General features: G+C 42.6%; 1 protein-coding gene across 1 annotated transcript in view; it reads right to left on the bottom strand.

Annotated features, from left to right (window-relative positions):
• The window catches only part of LOC114874060 (pro-resilin-like), a 45,849-nt gene extending 26,788 nt beyond the window's left edge, over positions 1-19,061 (bottom strand). The window contains exons 1-2 of the mRNA XM_046286534.1: positions 18,973-19,061; positions 5,637-5,682 (exon numbers count right to left, since the gene is read on the bottom strand). Of these exons, the coding sequence (XP_046142490.1) occupies positions 5,637-5,682; positions 18,973-19,061 (135 nt within the window). The remainder of the gene's footprint in view (positions 1-5,636; positions 5,683-18,972) is intronic.
• Between the last annotated feature and the right edge of the window lie 341 nt (positions 19,062-19,402).

Below are 19,402 nucleotides of genomic sequence, written 5' to 3'. Positions count from 1 at the left end.
ACAAGTAGAATAACCAGCGATTTCTCGGACGCTTGGACCGTACCGAAACGACTCGCGTTTCCGAATATCTCGTCCCTGTAGGATTAACAAACTGGAGAGACACGTATCTTCGTTATACTCATGCTTCGTGATTTTTTCAGTAACCCTCTGTGATTCAGAAAAGCAATGCGTAAGAACTCTTATAGGTTGACTTAAAATTATAACAGAATAAAACTAGAGAAAGGTATACAGTAATTGATCCTTTTCGAAAAAGAATAAGAAGTGTAATGTAATGAATTTCGTAACCCTTCGACGGCGGACCATGGAGAGAGCTGCAATTCTAATCTAATTCCTAAGTAAAAATCTATTATTTTCATTTTCGAAATGTCACACTGCCCCTTTTTAATTTAATTTCGTATTTCTTTAAAAATTGCACATTTCATTTTAGATTAATGTAGGTCACGGTGGACCTAGTCTCTGCTCTTTATCATAATTATCTTTCGTGCCTCGAATACTTTTTGTTCCAGATAGAATTATAATTTATTATGTAAGAAACGCATTATATTATGTTTTCTACTTTTTTCACGTAAAAGGGTTAATTAATTGCCGGGAGGCAAGAGCCCTTGTTTCGGTACATTTACCAAGGGTCGCGCGATCGATTCTGAAAAAGCAACAGGGCTCCATTAGTCGACAAAATACACAAAAGCAACTTGTACTTTAGGAGATTGACGGGAGTTACGACGTATCCGGTATCAAGCGGAAGTCGAGGTAAATGGCCTGTAAAGAAGAGGCGAATTGAAAAGGGAAACAAAAGAGACGAGCTACATTTCGGAATCGTTTGTCCAGATTTCGCGATTTCAAACAGTCGAAGAAGTTTTGAGACACGTTCAACGATTAAGAGGAATTAAGGACCCTCTTGAAGCTGCTTTTATCCCGATCGATGTTTTTTCACGGTAGACTTTCTTCGTCACCGGTGAACGATAATGACCGAACTACGTCGGGAAACAATGCCGTGGGCCGTATTCCATTGGCCTGATTTTCAGCACATCGACTTTTATCGAGGAGAACAATTTGCTACTTTGTACTTTCAAAAACATTCGCTTCTTCCTTTCATCGTTCCTTCTCTCGATCCAATCGACATCGTGAGAGGCTAATAATCCGCGGAATCATCGCTGATTATCGGTTGCACTTGTACGGAAACATAATGATTTTCCGTCGGCAAAATCGAACCCGAGTGATACACTTCACCACGATTTCTTTTATTACCAGATTCCTCCATAGGTTTCAATATCACGGTACGAAAGCAATTTCTTCCGTCATTTGGATTTATTTATTTCCAGGGTGTAATCACTGTGTATATACCAGCAACAATTCAATTCATTTATATTCAAGGATTCGTCAGGAATCCAAACAAGATTGGTTCGTCATCCGATAAAGAAGGAAGAAGAACGTAGCCAAGCATCTCAACGAAGCGGATAAAACGTTCTCAGTCGTGTACACTTGCACTCGAGAAGCTACGTAGGATGAGCGTAAGATCAGCAAGCCGGAGGCTGCTGATAGAGGCGGTCGGTTTGTGCCCTGAAATTCAAATATCTTCCATCGTTGCACTTGCTGCTTGCTCCACATAGCCGAAGGCTCGTCTACCAATCACGATATACCTCGAGCTGGCTTTTCCTGCTTCGCGTGCACGTAAACCCCCCGTGCCCCCTCGTGCACATCCCGTCTATCTTTCTTTCTCTCTCGTCCCGTTTCCTGTTTACCTCTTCGAGTGCATCACCTCTGCACCCTATCAACGACGCCGGCTGAACTTTCGCTTCCGTTTGTTTTTTCCTGTTTCCCCTAGCCGAAATTCTCGGAAAACTGGAGGGAATTAGCATTTAAGTAGAATTAACGAGAAAGGGCGTAGGTAAAATGAAGACGCTTGTTTCGTTTCTGTTAAATATTGAATTGTCCTCGTTTCTTTTTTTTCGGTAGGTCTCCACTTTAGTTACTTCCCCTTTATGGTCTCGCAGAGATTTCCTACGCTTCTTTTCGGGATATTACACGTAATTTACTTTGCCAACGAAAGGTATCAGTGGAAGCTCGGTGTCTGGGGATTTAAGCGGTTTACAGGAGAGAATATTCGTCGTGGGTGTGCTTAATGCTTGGATCAAGGCGCGCAAGAATCTGAGATCACCAGTATTTTCCTTCGGAATTTCGATACACGCGAGGGTGTTTGTTTCAATCGAAAAGCGGCAAGATCGAGGGTCGGATAAGCATATAAGCACGGTCGTTAAGGTAATTAATAGCCAGGTTTGGTGGAAATTATTGCGAGCCTTTATATCTCGGCACCGTACGAAGGAGGCCAGCGAGCTACGAGGACGCGGGTATTTATTAAACCGGTCACGATATTTGTTCGAGCAAATATTACACGGTTTCGATGCTATCGTACTTCCCTTCTGTCTCTGGTTCACGGTAACGATGCCAAGTTTTTTTTTTCTTTTTTTTTTTTACGAGCCGTCGTTACGGATTCACCGAGGACGATTCGATTTCGCGGCTGCGAAACACACGCGAACAAAAGTGGCAAGAGTCGACCCCGATAGATGTTTCATTGATTAATGCGTTCGCGCAGTTGTATCTCTCTTGAGGTACTTGCCGTTCGCGATTTTATTGTTCGCCAATCGCACGATTTTTCCCCCGAAAGAATGATTATTTTACGGTACGCCGCGGGTTGCTTATGTTCGTTACGATTTTTATGGCACGGTCGCGGTCTGATCGAGGACCGATAGGAAAAATCATTTTCTTTTTTATTGTTCGATAAAATATACAGTTGTTGACTTTATACAATGATTCATCCTTTTTCTAAAGGAGTAAGAACTTTTTTCTTTATTTTTTCAATGGTTTCCTGAGTAAGGGAAACCTTTACCGGCGGTGCATGGGAAATTCTAAGTGGTATTACCGAAAAGAAGTTCAGAAATTTGTAAAAAATATAATACAATGCGTTTTTTAATTTTTGGACGACGGACCATGAAGAGAGCCATTTCATATTATTTTAATTTTCCAAATTTCACGCTGTGCCTTTAAAAATTATTTTTCTGATACATGAAATTCTTTTCTTGAAAAATTATACCTACATTTAACTTTAGATTAATATTCTTGTTTGAGTCACGATTACAGGCTCCGCTGTTCAAGGGTTAAATAATAAAATATAATTATCTTTCGTGGCTCGAACAGAATTATAGTTTATTATGTAAAATACGCATTATATTACATTTTCTATTTTTTTAAGAGAAAGGATCAATATACACGTTATACAAAATGGCGGTGTAACATGCACCGTTCCATTTTCTTTGGAAATCAGTTGTATTTGAAAACTCATGGAAAGACATCTGACAATACGTATCCCTTTGTAATCGTAACAAAGTCTAGTACAACCAAATGGATCGCTTTTGTTCGATCCAGCGTAAAAACCGACTATAAAAATATTATAACGTTTCAACGTTACGAGTTTCCAACCACTCTCGAGTCAATTTCACGAATAGTTCTCCGGGCATGTTACCTGGTATTCGTCGTTCATTAAACGTCAAACGTTTAAACTGCCACACGTCTGTCGAACATTTTCACAGAAAATTCTGAACAAAAATTGCATCATATTAACCGTGGAAATGAATTTCCTTTGAAATATTCCATTTCGTCGAATCGATTTGCGTTAAAAGCCGTCGTATAGAAAATCTGGTATCAATAGAGAGACGTGTCAGGGGAAAAGAATTAATGAATACCGAGGACGTACATACACTATATCATAGATTTCCTCTTCGGTTCATTAAGATCCTTCGAGATCACTTCGCTCGTTCCCTCGAACGTTAAGTTCCACTTCATTTCCTGCATCTAGGTAGTTCCATCTGCTTAGTGGGAAGACTGAAGTTTCGGTTTTAGTATCGAGCAATGCTCATCGAACGACCTCGCGGCAATTCAATAAGCGATGCTCCAGTTTTTCCTCGTATCAATAGCAAGCAAACCGTGAATTTCACGTGTTATCTATCTAGGCAGCCAGCTACTCAGGCTCTACAGTTTTGCCAAGGAATTTCTGACGAAATATTCATCGACAGCTCGGATAGTTTAATGGTTAGATTAAATTCTTTCTCATCGTTCTGGGATATATCGGCGGTCAACGATAAAGTGACCATAATGTTTCGCGCGGGAAAAATGAATTTTTGCTATTCGGATATCGACGCTTTTTTGCTGACCCGTCTTCGATAGATGGCACGGATGAAATTGGAAATTTTTCATGTAGATTACCCCGACACGAGGCACACGATCGCGCCCACGTTTTTACACCTTTCATCCCCCCCCTTAGCTACTTCTTATATCTTACCCTACTTTCAGATATTACTTCTGCGATTGACACGCTTTACCTTTGTCAAGAATGTCGTAGGGTCGGGAGCGTCGTAAAAAATGAATCGAGATATTCTTTGCCTCGTGAAATCTTGTTCCCTCTTTTCTATCGATCTTACCCCTTGTCTCTCCCTTTCCCGGTAAAAACCTGAATTCTCCATCGGCTTCTCGTATCTCGCAAAAATGTAACTGCCTCACGACGTCTGCCTCTTATACACAAAGAAATTGCTATTACACCGTTTCTGTGTCGGAAAAACTATCAGACCGATGAAATCATGGAAAAGTAGGATAATAGAGAAAAAGGTGTGAAAGTTGAAATTGATTTCTCTTCGAGGTTCAAATAAGTTTCGAAAATAGGACCGGCACTGTTTCCAGAGGAAACATGCAGTTCGATTTAGCTGTAAAACACAGGATTTATACAAAAATCAATACGACACCCTTTGCTGTTTGCATTTCAGCAAAAATTGATGTTTCACGCAAAGAGCTATTCCGTTTCGCGTCCTTTAGTTGTTAAAAAAAGCAGGAAAAGGCGTCAAAGTCTCATTCGTCAACGTTCAACGTGTGTATTTAACCTTTCATACCGTTCCAGCCAGACGCGTGGTTACATTTTGCGGTGCGAATTTACACAGACAAAGAGGCACGTAAAGAGGGAAAGGATAAGAGTAAAGTCCTCTTTCCATATTTTCTGGGAATACGCTAGGCACGAGTACGCGGTCATAATATTAGGTAAAAGCTCGCGAAATTGCATTTTCGGTTCGCCCTTGTTCCGGGCTACCTGCCGCAGTAAATCGGATTTTCGGATTTGCTAGATGCATGCACTCAAAGAGTTCAGTCGAATCATACTCAGACTGAAAAAAGCCGTCCCTGTCTGTTATTGAATATTTAATGTGGATTTACCTGTGCACGTAAACGTAAATGCGTTCACGTAAACACTACCTGACTTAATGAACGTATCCAGAAATTTCATCCCACTCAAACGAAATGCGTTATGGAAAAATAATCTCCGGCTATCGTTGAATCGTACATTTCAATCGTATTAATAATTCCATAAGCAAAGCCTCGGTACTCGAATCTGGAAAGTAAAATAATTATAACGAATCGATGATTTTGCAAGACTTTGCTTGAAAACTTGTTAAGCTTTAAAATTGCTCGGTTGCAACGTTTGAGTGGGAAGAAAAAAATTTCGAGGAAAGAAATAATCCAAGTAGCCCTTTAATAAAAACACTCGACGGTCTGGTGAAGATGTAATTTTTCATCGCCACGCGTTTCACCGAAAACTTTACCTCGTCATGAAATTTTGATGCCTCTCTCCATGCAGCTTGGCATTTCCTGTTAATATTTCGTCAGCTTGTAATTTGCAATCCACCCTTGCCGCCGGAAAATCCTCGTGTCGAAAGGGTTCGTCTTTCTTCGTCGACTTTTTTCCTTCCCTTGGGATCACTGGCTGCGACTGTTGACGTTCCGGCTGATTCGAATTCGAATTTTTTCTCTGGAATATCAATTCGAACGGGAATATTTGATATCGAGCAGAGACCAGGAACAGAGTGCGATCCAGTTTTACACGGAGTAAACCAAGAATCTTCGAATTCGTTGGCCGCGTTGACCCAGCCCTTGATAATTCACCGGTTTTCTTTTATTTTCCCACCCTTTCCTTCGTTTCGCCGCGAAATGGAACGAAGGCGCTTTCATTTCGAATGCACGATTCCCGTGCAGCCGGAATACACCGGAATTCCTACGTGCCTGGAAAGATTTTTACCGTTCACCGTTTCGCTTTAATTTCCCACACGCAACATCGAATTTATACGACGGAATATCTAACGCGGTTAACATTCGAGAGTAATTGCTATCCGGCTTAATAACCAGAGTCCCGATCCCTCGTGGATGAAATTTTTGGGGCAAAGTTACTGTACTGCACGGAATTGCGGAACGCCAGAAAACACGGCTTCCCAGACATCTTCATTAAAGAAGGGAAAAAAAGATGTTAAGTTTACATGGAAACTGTTGATCAAAGTACGGTAACGAGAACATCCTCTGAAACGGAAGGCGGTTTCGCTGTCTGTCTGTATAAATAGAGGTAGGTGAAATTATTCTTTGCAAACTCGAAGTCTTCTTAATCCAAACTCATTAACATCCAGTTGCTTTTGCCATCGCGAATTGGCTGCCTTCTGTTATTTCACCTCGATGAAAACAAGTAACACGAGTTCAACCCCTTTTTGCCTGAACGCTCCCTTAAGCGACGTAAACAAATGGTAGTTACAAGGTGATAAATTTCCGTTGCAAGCGGAATGTGAAGTGAAGTTTCGACAGTGGTTCGCTGAAGTTTCTACAACGTCTGCCGTGTTATGGCAACCGTAATGCGGTCCGCGCAATTGTGTTACCTACTTCTTGCTCGCTCATCGTAATTTATACGATACACGTGGTCCGGCAAGAAGAATGTTGCAACGATACCGAGGGAACAAACCGGAAGTGCAACATCGTATTTTGGACGAACAAGATAGTACAGTTTTCGTTATTCCCACGGACAACGTGCTGCTAAAATTGTGCTGCTATTTTCCTGAATATTCCTTCGAATATACTCGACTATGTCACGTACGCTGTCGTCCATAAGTCATCGGACACTGGACCAAATTGGAATTGAGATTTTTTGAGAGGCTATAAAAATTAATATTCTAGATGACGTGCTTTTGTCGTGTTAATAAAATTACAAAAATACTGAAGGGCACTTTTTATAATTGTTTACTTTGAGCTTGTAATGAAAATCACTAGCTTCAATTGCTTATAATTTTTAAACGCCGATCTCGATGATTATAAAAAGTGCCCTTCAGTATTTTTGTCGTGACTGCGACAAATTGTAATTTTATTAAAACGACAAAAGCGTGTCATCTAGATTATTAATGTTTACACTTTTGGTCCAATTTTAAAAAGAGTATTCTATTTTAGTGTCCGGTGACTTATGGACGGCAGTGCACGTTCAAAACCTGCTATACAGGGTGTCTGTAAGAGATACGTATTTACACAAAAGTCGACTTAATTACCGGATCTTTGTGGCGTATTTTAGCGGGAAAAGCGCTGGAACAGCCCGTATGAAAAGTCTCGCGTATATTTGATCCGGGTACGTAATTCACGAGACACGAAGACGAACGGTTAGGTGCACGAACGTGTACCGAATTGTTGAATATAAAAGGTTTCGTTTATTCGCGGCAGTTTTAATCCTCGAAAAAGAGGAAAAGAAAAAAGAAAAACGGAAAAGCGTGCATCGCTGTGCGCAACCGGCCTGGTGATCAGCGAAACGAGATGAAGGCGGTCGATTCATAATGCAACCCCGGCTCCTATGAAAATGGTATGCCCGCGTATTTCCGAGCTTTACAGAGTACGAAAGTGCTTCTGTGTCCATTCCATTGCGGGACTGAAAAGCAGATAGGAAGCAGCACTCTCGAGTTCATTTCCGTTCTACTCGTGGCCCCGCGCTGCGCATCAAAAAACATCATAAAGTCGGTATACTCGTCCCGGGCTAGCAGAACCCTCCCTCCATCGGCCCGGGGCCGACCTTTCCAACGCCATCGGCCACCCTCGCCGCCCCCCACAACCCCTTCAACCCCTCTTCTTCTTCGCTCTTTACTCGCACTCTATCGTTTCGACCGCAATCCTTTAACGCGTTCGTTGATGAGAGGCGATACCGACTACGCGCAAAACTCGTTTCTTTAATTTTCTTCCAACGATTCTCTCTTAATCGCGGATGATCAAAATGAAAGGAAGAAGAATGACAATTTCGAAGTAATTCAAAAAATCCCGCGTATAGCTGCGGCGTTGATGGAATTGGAATTGAAACAGACATTGAAAGATCACCGCTTTAACTATGTTCATCTTTCAATCGCGAAACACGCGACCCGTTGCGAGCTAACGAACTCGGAGGTTGATTCCGCAACAGCGACGCGATGTTTGAAATTGCAGTTTCGTTTCGAAATTTCTCCCAATTTCATCCGCGCGCAACACGTTGCGTTGCCGCGGGATATTGAATTTTTTTTTTTTTGGTGCTCACGGAACAATCGAAATTCTTGAAACCAATACGATTTCTACACCGTCTGGTTGAAAATAACATGCGATGGTTATTTTTCCTATGCTTATCTGTATGCTCGTTTCGCGCTAACAGACGAGAGTAAAAGGATATTGGTGCCGACCGTGCAAAAAGCTGATATTTCTAGCTATTCTCTTTGATCATACTCTGCTATTGTAATATACGTACCTTTATTAAAGTAGATTCGCTACAGTATTACTGTATCGGATTTTGCATCGACCAGGTAGTTCGATCGCTCGGGCGGTATGTTTTAATTCTTTTATTCGTTGGCTACCTATAGTTCCCTAGCCGGGAGCCAATCAGCGCGCGGCAACCGATCCGGTGCCCTGAAGTTGCATCTCCATTTGGCGCCATTATTTGCGTATTGTCTTCGCGCGTCGCGTGCCTATACTCGCAACGCCTTTCTTTGCGATTAATATATACGGTCAATAAAAGTGTTAAGTATCAATAAACGGTATTTTTTACTCGCAAACAGTGAATCAAAGATCACAAACTTACCAAGTCCCTCGAAACAAGTGGGGGTCGCCGGAAGTAACTTCGCGGGGAGTTCCTAACCTCCCAAAGATTTACTAATTATCAATACGTCTTCTCTTATCGTTCGTCCTCGGGTAACTGAATTAATCCATCGCGTTGGAATGCGGATAAGAAGCTTTCGAGTCGAAACCGAAACCAAAACAAAAACAGCCTCGGTGTTCGAGCCTCGTCGCGACTTCACGATGTTGATATTCTGTATTTAAAACCAGTCGCGTTCCGTCTTTCGTCGTAGACGCGCTACGTACAGTATCGCGTGTGATTGTACTTTCCAATTATTTTTATTGAAACAACGCGTTTTAATTGAAGTGTACCGGTGGTTAATTAGCGCACGAGCGAAGTGAATCATCCCTCTACATTAACGAGTGGTCTTCCGGTTGGCTTCAACTTCCCTGGACGTCTAAAGGTAAGTACTACGATATTATTTTATGCATTAACATTTTAAAAGTATCCATTGTATATAAATAAAGTTGTTATCGGTGGAGAATATTTTTTTCCTGTGTAAATTTTACCATCGCATTTTTATATTGTACGAAATATTACAAAAATATTGTATAAAATATTTCCACGAATTTTTCTATTCACTGTTTGAATATCTCTGTGAATTTTCTTTTACATGTAAAATCGTTACGCAATCGTTCCACGAAATTATAATGCAACGATTCTTTCGTTTCGAATAGTTATCTGGTATTCGTACAACTTTAATCATTAGCCTTTGACGTGTACAGAGATTTTACGCGATCGTTCAAAAGCACGCGGATCACGGTGTAAAACACGAACGAATTTCAAATCCAATAGAATGACCCCGATTCCATTAAAATCATTGATCGTGGGACACTGACACCTTGTGACCCGTTTTTTCAGTTTTTCCATTTCAACGTCGAAATGTTAGTTACACGGGCTTTCCAACTTCGACCAACGCCATTTGGCGTGTTTCACTTGAAATTAAAATAAAAAAGAAAAAAAAAGAACACGAAGAGGAACGATAACGTTTTACATGCAAAGCGTTAGAAATTTATACATACATAAGTACAAAGAGAAGGTTGATTCAATGCGTAACGAATCGGCACGAAACGTTCAGTCCTCGTCGATTGATTCGATCGTTTCAGTCGTACAAAAGCAACCAAGTGTCTCCGGACAATTCTATTTTCTTCTGTAATTATGCTTCTTTGTAATTCTAACGAACGTCTCAATTTGTTTTCCTTTGAATGCGTACAAAGCGACACGGGGAAGGAAATTAAACACGCTAGAACCGATACGGTCCAATTAAACTCGCGTGACGAGCAAGCTTTTATTATCGGAGATTTTCGATCCCCATTCTGCCCGCTCGTCAGAATGACGTTTCTCCTTTCCTCGATGTGTATTATCGACGAACCGTCCACGGTATTTTGACTGGAAACGAATTTAAAGGGTAAAGAGGCCGAGATTCTGACGATCAAAGGGGGAAAACGAACGAATTTGAACGCGACAATCGGAGCGACCAGCTTTCTTGCTTTTAACGTTCACAAAAATTCCGTAATAACTTTGTAACGTACTGTGTAATCGCGATAGCCAACCGTTCGAGCCATAAAATGTAAATGTTCATGCAAATTTCACTTGCGATATGGTAATTCGAGCAGACATTTAAAAATAGCTGGAACGCTTATTAAAAGCTCGATTCTATTTCGGTCCTGGAAATCCTTTTTCACCGTTTCCATGAAAGATCCCGTTTAGAATTGTCGATAAATTATAATCTGATTAGAAAAATCCTCTTCTAATTTCGATAGATCAAATAATCAGCGCGATTTTATAAAATTGCTTTCGAATTTTTAAGAAGGTTCGCTAACTACCGCTTGTCAGATTTTCTCGTTTCTGTTCTGAAAGACGTCGATAGGCAACAATCGAATTTCCTTCGTATTCAATCACTTTTCCGAAGGTATCCGAGGGCCGAAGGCAAAATTTCGTACGTTTGCTCGACCTCCTTTTCAGATCGGCTGGATATTTCTAGCACGTAGTCAACGTACAAACTAGTTACATGAATCAGCGATTTCTGCGAAAATCCTATTACCACCTTGTCGTCATTTTATCGTGTCGTTCAAGATGATTCACGACTGTGAAGTCGTACTGACCGGTAGTAAAGGTGATGCCTTTAGAACGACGGTGGCGAAGAAACGTAGCGCTGTTTAATTATCTCAAAATTTATTGTGGGGGTTGTGGGCCTCTTTCCTGTGATGGCCGTAAGGTGTCGCGCGTGTAACTCCATCCTTTCTCGCAAGCGGTCCATCACAGGACTTGTCGATATTGTATATAATAAGATCTGTGAATATACATTAAACGATCGAAAGAAAAATGTATAGTTCCATTTAAAAAACCAAACTTTGCCATTATATTTTTGAAAATAACAATGCAAAAAGAAATTCGTCTACTTCAAAATGTTGCCCCCTCTTACCATGCAATGACCACCAAAGCAATTTCTTGTGTCTTTATTAGTTTAGGAAATAATAGAGTGTTTCCAGTTATGCGGGACACACTGTAGAACCCATGCATGTGGTAGACGAAACGCCATAATTTTTCCGCCGGCATCCCACATTATTGTTTACCTATATAAATCATGCTCCGTAACTCTGATCTCGTTGAACGAATCCAGAAGAAAAGATTCGCTCGACTTGGCTGGCATCGAATCGCGAAAAAGCGCGCGCGCTTAGCCGAATTTGCATAAATATATCCGCGCGATACGGTCTTGATGCTCTGCGAGTACGTAACGAGCCGGATATCCGGAACGTTGAGTAGGAAGATTCGTAGGTTCCGCGGTAAACTTTGATATACCTCGTGTATGCACAGTCGGATGCGAGTATCTCGCGGATCCGACCATTCTTTAGGATGCGACGTAATACCGCGGCAACAGTTTATTCACGTTTTATAGTTCCTGAAGACCGGGTTTTATTTTTTAATGCTTCTGCTAGCTTCGACATCGCCGTTCGCCTATTTCCTTTATACCAGACGTAATTCCATTATTAACGTTGGTCTTTTTAGATTCCTCTCTGAAAGTCTACTTCCATTAAATTGTTGGACGTTCCTTGAAAGTCTTGTCATTTTATCGCGACAAGAACGACGGTCGCTGAAGTAAGCTCTTTAAAAATGCTTCTACAAAATTTCGGTAGAATTACTTGATCAATGAAAATGATATTAGTCTGACTGGTATCTAAATAGGAACGAACAGTTCATTCACCTGCGGTCTCACGATCAAGCCTCGCAATCAGCATTACAATGTTTCGATTTCTCGCGCGATATATTGCAACTTCCATCTGCATATGTTTAGAACCCGTGTATCAAGATCGCAGCGCAGCAGGAACGTTCCAACTCAATCATCGAACGTTTCTGCTCGACTGAACGGGGTGTCTCGAAGAAAGAAACGTCAAAGGTAGCCGGTGTAATCTAATAAATTTCTGAATGGTCGATTCGTAACGCTACTAAATTCCATTACCATTCGAGGATTCATGCGTATCCGGTATAGGCAATTCAGGATGCTGGATGTTAGACATCTCCCGAGGTCTCCATTAGCATACATCCGTGACACCGGTGCCTCACCCCCTGACTTCCCACACCTCTCTACCACCCTGAGGTGGGGTTAAATTAACCCTCTCTAGCCGGCAACGTCTAGCGGAGTTACACGTGTCCTTGTTCCACCGGAACGGTATGGCAGGCATAGTTGCTTCCGAAATCCCGGATCGTCGCGGATCAAACGCGCACGCGTCCCTCCTGTCGAATCGATTCAAAATGACTGGAAACTGATCCGCGGTTTTGAACAGGATCGCGAGCAAAACCGACGCGTTGTTGCACGCTCTGTAGGAGCCGGAACATCGGGGGGTTAATAGCGTCAGGTTGGACATCGGTGGAACATTCGGAGCCGATCGACCTATCGTTTAACGCGTCTGTTATAATTAATCGAAAATTAGTCAAGCCTTTCGTCGTTCGAATCGTTCGTCTACCTCTAATATTAGATACACCCGATACGAATACATTTATCAAAACCTCATAAAACGATAAACCGATTCGATGGTATCGATCATAACCGGCAGGATATTATAATAAAGCGTCGGGCACAGTGGATTCAACGTTTAAGCCGCTATCGATGCAGATCAAATTATTATCGCGTTCAGCGTATAACGGTTAATAACAGATTTACTTGAACGGTCGGCACGTTTCGCAGGGCCCGAAAATCAGCCTGACCGTTTAATTACTTTATATATCAATAAACTGTGCGGCTCGTTCGGCTAGCTGCCGTTGGTCGTTCGCGGCATCGGTGCATTATTAACTCGTACCAAGTGCCCGATCGAATTTTACCACGGTAGCTATACATAGAGTGGCAGGCTATCGGTTATCAGACCAGCGAAATTGGATCACGTATTTCTTTGCACCCTAAAGTAGATATTGACCCCTTGCGGTCTGTTTATTCTGTACGTTTGATCCAATTTGCCGAAGGATTCAGCTTATTTAGAGCCAATTCATCAGCCACTGTAGCCGGTCATTCGCTAAACGAAATAATAGAAAATGCAGGTTGAAATAAGAAACATATCGCGAAACGTTTCGTTTCATTAGATAGAAAGTATTAAATCCTTATCGAGGGGGGATGAAATTTTCTGAATTTCATAACTCGCGACTGGAAAGCACCGTCGGACCCCACAAAGGGTTTAAACGTTCGAGTAATGCAATAAACTGGTCATCCATCGTTCCTCTTCTACCAGCTTGTCTAAGGAACGAGCGGAACTCTGTAATTACCGACGAAAGAAGCCACTCGGCTTCTTACGAGCCGTTCGATCCCCGGCTTAATAGCTAATGTATGACACGATGGCGGTGAAAAGCAAAGTGAAGGGATGAACGGAAGTAGAAACAAGCTGAAGGGTGAAACCTACGGATTCGCCGATAGAAGAAGCATAGGAGAATGGGTAGAGAGGTGAAAGGGGGAGAAGAGAGGAGCAAAAGAGAAACTGTGAGCGACATTGGGAAAGAGGGATGTGAGGTACGGTCGAGAAGCGAGGACGAGAGCGTCGGCGTCGCCACCCTTTTCACCCTTTACCTATACGCTGGCAGCCGGTAATGGAATTGCAAATCCGACGACATTACATGCCTCTTGGCAACTTGTGATTTCGCGCCCGTTTCTACGCCAGCACACGCCCTCTTACCGTTCTCCTCCTCTCTTCTTCCTCTTCTGTTTACCCTCTCTTTCTCGTCAGACCCTCTCGTCGCCCGACGCTCTTGTTCGATCCCTCGAACAAATCACGAGGACTCGAATTAACTGCATCACGGTTTAAGCCGTTTCGCACGTGCATCTGACGCGACGATGAAGAATCACGGGATCTTTCTAACCGCGATGCCGGTTCGCTATCTCTCGAAGAGGAAAAGGGATTCTCCAGGGTACGAGATTCTCGCTGACCAAAAGCGTCGAGAATCTCAGGAATTGGCTAAGGTTACGAGCTGGCTATCCAGAGTAAATTAGCCGCCTGGGTGTCGGGAAAGTTTCAACCCTTACACACAAGACAGCATCACCTCGGGTTCACCGACCCTGTTGCTCTCCGAACGGCTAATTCGAACGGATGTTGTTAAAACTTTTCACTGATCCTGACGGTTTTCCTAAGGAAATAGGAAATTTCTAGGATCCTTTGGTCGCTCAAGTAGGTCGCTCTCGATACAATACCACTTTTGCTACAAGTTCAATATGACGCAACGAAAAGAGGTCGCGGAACGGCCCGCGGGCTTTTCGAATAAAATTCCTCCATAATAATCTGTGCTTTTGCCATCGAATCGTGTTGGACGTATACACTACGGAGAATGGTATCGTGGGTCTGACTTATTGCTGTGTATTAAACAGAAGCCGAATGTTATTTCCGAGGCAGCGGGTAGAAACTTAAGTTAACCGATTAGTTTCTAAGTTTCCGTGAATAATGATACTGGGGAATGTCGCATCTGTCCGTGGTGACGGTTCGCTGGAGACCCGGGGAGAGACCAGTTGCGAATCTTAATACCACGGCTTTACGGGTCCTGGGGTAAATTGAAATATCTCGCGAATGTTGCCTTCTCCGAAAGCAACACCCGGGGTTACCCATCGTTCCATGTCATCCTCTTCGTCCTGTTCACGGTCCGCGCTCCAGGACAATTTGTGTGCGGGATAATTGCGGCTCACTTTTAACTCCCGCCGCGGTTGCAATAGTATTTCCTTTTTAGCTTTTTCATTTCTGCGAATGAAAAATTGTTTTTCATTCACCGGCGAGGGTTTTAAGACCGTCTGGTTGAGACCGCAGCTTTAACCGGTGACCGTGGAGACGAATTCGATGACCTCTGGGCAAGTTAAAGGGTTGACCCTCTCCTATTTTATACTTTGAAAAGGTGAAAAGGGTCGTCAAGCAAGAGACTGTAATCCCAGAATCGACAGCGAGACGAGCTTCTTTTATCCTCTTTTCTGTTCCTCTTCCACCACTTGAAACGTACTCGCATTTAACTGGCCTACCTTTTCATTTGCATTTCACTTTGAAAGGCCCACCGTGCGTTACAATATTTCACTTCTGTTACTTTCCCGCTCGGATAGAGGGGAAAAAAGAACCGGGCTACACCGAGAACACGAAGGATTTTAGTCAGCGACTTTGAGACGTCTTTCAAATCCATTTCGAAAATGACAGAATTGATTTTACGCACACCTTTCACGGAACAGGTGTCCCGACGTTTTTATTCCTCCCGACACTTTCTTTGTTTCGTACAAAGAAAATAAGTATTTTGTATGTCGATTTCGACGATTCTGCCGACGATGAATAGAAAAAGAAAAATCATTCGCGTACGAATTACGGAATAAAGTATTGAAATTGCGCTAGAATTACGTTCACCGGTATTGGGGAATTTCAATTTCCACGCGAAAGGAAGCGAAGGAAATGAATCAGTTTTCCCGGGAAATTAAATACTCGTTTCCTCCTTGATTTTATGGACTTCTCCGGTTTCTTCTGCTTTTCATCCCGGTATCTTCGTATTTTGATACAATTCGTGACGTAATTCAAGACATTGCCGTGGGAAGAATAATAATAATAACGAAGACAGCTATCAATTTCATCCATTCATCGTGCCATTCGTCTCCATCAGGACGGATCATTCCATTCGTCTCCTGAGACGTTCTACGCGGGTCGAGCGTGGGTGGTGGAAGGCGGTTCGAATTCTCATTAGTCTGTGTCCCTCGAAACGTATTTGCGGTTCCAATTAATTCGGGATTTCGTCGGCGGGCCAGGTCACGGAAATTATTGGCGGCCAGGCAAACAGTCGCATAGCCGAAGTTACGAAGGAAATTTCCACGTCGCCGCTCGGGTTTACCTGTTCCCTTGCGCTTTTGCACGCTTCCATTCGCATAATCATCGCTCGAAACGTTTCGGCTTATTTGACGTTAGCTAACAAATTAAGCGAACTCAAATACCGGCTCAAAGATAGCGGAGAAACCATTAGAGAGCTTAATAAAAAGGAAACCTTCTCTTGACGGTTCTGCATGGTTGGTGATGTTTCGAATCAGCTTATAAAGTTCCTTCGATTTTGATCCACGAAAATCCTCGTCATTTAACTTCGATACACATTTAACTAATGCCGAGGAATTTCCATAATATAACGTAAAGTGCGCTCAGTAGAGATCGGAAACAAGAACAAAGCGTCGAGAGGCAACATAAATTATGCAAACAAAGAAAATCCAACGAAATCCTTTCGGCAACGCCTTTTACCGTATAATTGCCGGCAGGCATCATTGCAACTATTCGCGTGCGTTAAATGCTTCGAGAATTTTAGCTACTTCAATGGAATGAGAATTGTATGCAACGAAAGGGTTAACAATGGTACATGAAATCATAATCTAAACTTTCGAGTTAGGATTCTTTAGGTGTGTAAAAGGGTGACTTTGCAATTCTACTTATCCGAGGAAAATATTGCAAGGTACTGAATTTTCGAGTGTACAATCGACCTTAACGAAACGATTCCTTCGAAAGTAGCTACTTAGGGTCGAATAGCGAATCGATTCTGCTGTTCAGCCTAGCAATCAGCTCGACCGCGATCGATCTCTCTAATTAAATCGTTTTGTAATCGTGATTTACACGAGCACTTTCCCGTCAGATAGATTCAGATAACAGAAGCCGATTAAAGGTTTCTACGATAGCCATTAAACACCATGTCCGACGAATTACAATGGCTCCCTTTGTTTCCGGTACGTTCCTTTTTTTGTACAGCTCTCTGGACTAGAAGCTCTTCTTTGTCACTTTTTGTCCGTCTACGGAGTAAAATATATTGGCGGACAAAAGTAATCGAGCAGAACAGTATTTTCACGGTTAATGCTTTAAGTACCGCGTTAAAATCCTTGTAAATCCTTCCAGTACATTTACTGTATCATTTTCACGTGTCGCGTTAAAAATAATGCCCTCTTTATTTAGAATAACGAGAAATTTTCTGTGGTGGTAATTTGAAAAAATTATGTTTGCATATTAATATCCTTCATACGAGAAAATGTTATCTTTGAATATTTCACTCGCGATAAACTATGTTTTAAAACAAATGTTTACGGTACTCTATAATTTTTATTTATTTCGACTGTGAATACGCTGTTGCACGAACACGTCCGAGTAACGCATCGATTTCGATATTTATTATCTTTTAGCTGTGCAGACGTAAGCGTTTGATTAGAAAATATAAGGGTAGAAAATCCCGCGACCGGGGTGGTGGGAATTGGATAATACGATTAACGATACTGGTATTTTTGAATCATACAGCAAACACACCATTCATTTCCCGTCGACAGTAGAACGTTAAAATGAAGCTGACATATCGAAGCAAATTGCAAGCTCGAAACGTCATCGGGCACTCGTCCGTTCGCTTTTATCGCGTTGCTTGTTTATTAACCCCCTCCCGTCAGAATCCAAGCATTAGCTTATCAATCCAATAAATTCGACGAAACAAAATATCGATGTCTATCGTAAAGCCATCGCGAGCCGCGTTTTAACGCGTCCGCGCCTTTGTTTCCTCGATGTTTGCTCAACCGGCCAGCTTTTTGTTCGTACTTTGACGAAATCTAATTGTCTCTCGCGTTTATAGACCGGAACGTTGTTCGCCAGACAGACGAGAAGACAAGGTACTCGTAGTTTTTCATTAATAAATCAATGTCAGTACGGTAGGCGTTTTAATTACTTCGATCGTACGCAACGGCGACGATGTTTAAACGTTTGGCGACTAATTAACCCGGGAAATATTAAATAAACCAGCCGGTTAATTCCGCCTCGTCCACTCGGCCAGGCTAATTAAACAAATTTTTCTACCGGTGCCATGTCGCCAAGTCGATTTTACGGGCTAACAATTTTCCACCTTTCCACGCTAGACTGACGATTTCGCAAAGCAAACTTTCTAGCGAGCCTAGAAATCATTATGCAGGACAGTTTTTAAGAGGATCGTTATAATTGCCGTCGGTCGCGAAATAGTTGAAAGGGTTGCTGCGCGTCGAATGGGAGAAAGAAAATGAACTCTTCGAACCGAAACCACGATTCCGCGCTACGTGTCTCAATATGAATTTCAACCGCGATAGATACCTGTCCTCCTTTCCTTCGTTTTCCCTCTCCTTTCTGTTCGTTGAAATTTTATGTATTCCTCCATTTCGACTCCGCGAAGCAAATAGGATCAATATGCACAACCCCGTCTCTGTCTTTCGTGTTTCGCCCCTACCCCTGTTGGATGGAGTTTTGCTACTCGAGAGTGCTTCCTCTTGCTCCTCCATTCTCTCTTGCACCGTCGGTTCGTCGGTATTCTTGCTCTGTCCGTTTCTCGGCTGCTGCCGGCAGGCCGAGGCTCGTCACGCGAGTCCACTCGAAACGAAATTACCCGGTGCACCGGAGGCCGGTGTACGTGTGCGGCTTCCGGGCTAGAGTGGGCCAATTGGATGCGAGCGGCTATCGAAACATCAAACAAAACTTTTCTCCGTTGCAAAGCCAATCTGGTGGCGCGCCGCATCCGCGTCTCCCACGTCCCAGCCTTACCCGATCCCCGAGATCCCTGATTCGCTAATCGCCTGCTCGACTAATTTAACACCACCGTCTTGCAAAATACAATCGACACCTTCGTTCATAGTTACAAAATTCCTGGAACTTAGAAATTCCTCAACATCTCGGAAACTTACAGACTCTCGAGACTTTTCAAAGATTTTAAGAGTATCGAGAGCTTCGAGACTCGACCCCCTTCGAATTCTTGTAATTTTCAACGACACTCGAAACGAATTGATATTTTCACAATACACACGGTTCGAAGTGATTACAAGCCTTCTGCACCCCCCGTATGTTGGCTATTGCTCGGTCGTCGCGCTTCAATCGGCATCGATTATCGATTGAAAAAGCCCGATGACGATTATCGAGGATTCGAATGGTCATATCCTGCCGTGGAAATAAGCGGTGCCCATTGTCTGTCAATCAA

This window comes from Osmia bicornis, chromosome 7 (assembly GCF_907164935.1).
Source record: "Osmia bicornis bicornis chromosome 7, iOsmBic2.1, whole genome shotgun sequence".
NCBI lineage: Eukaryota > Metazoa > Arthropoda > Insecta > Hymenoptera > Megachilidae > Osmia > Osmia bicornis.
This window is presented reverse-complemented; position numbering and strand designations above follow the sequence as displayed.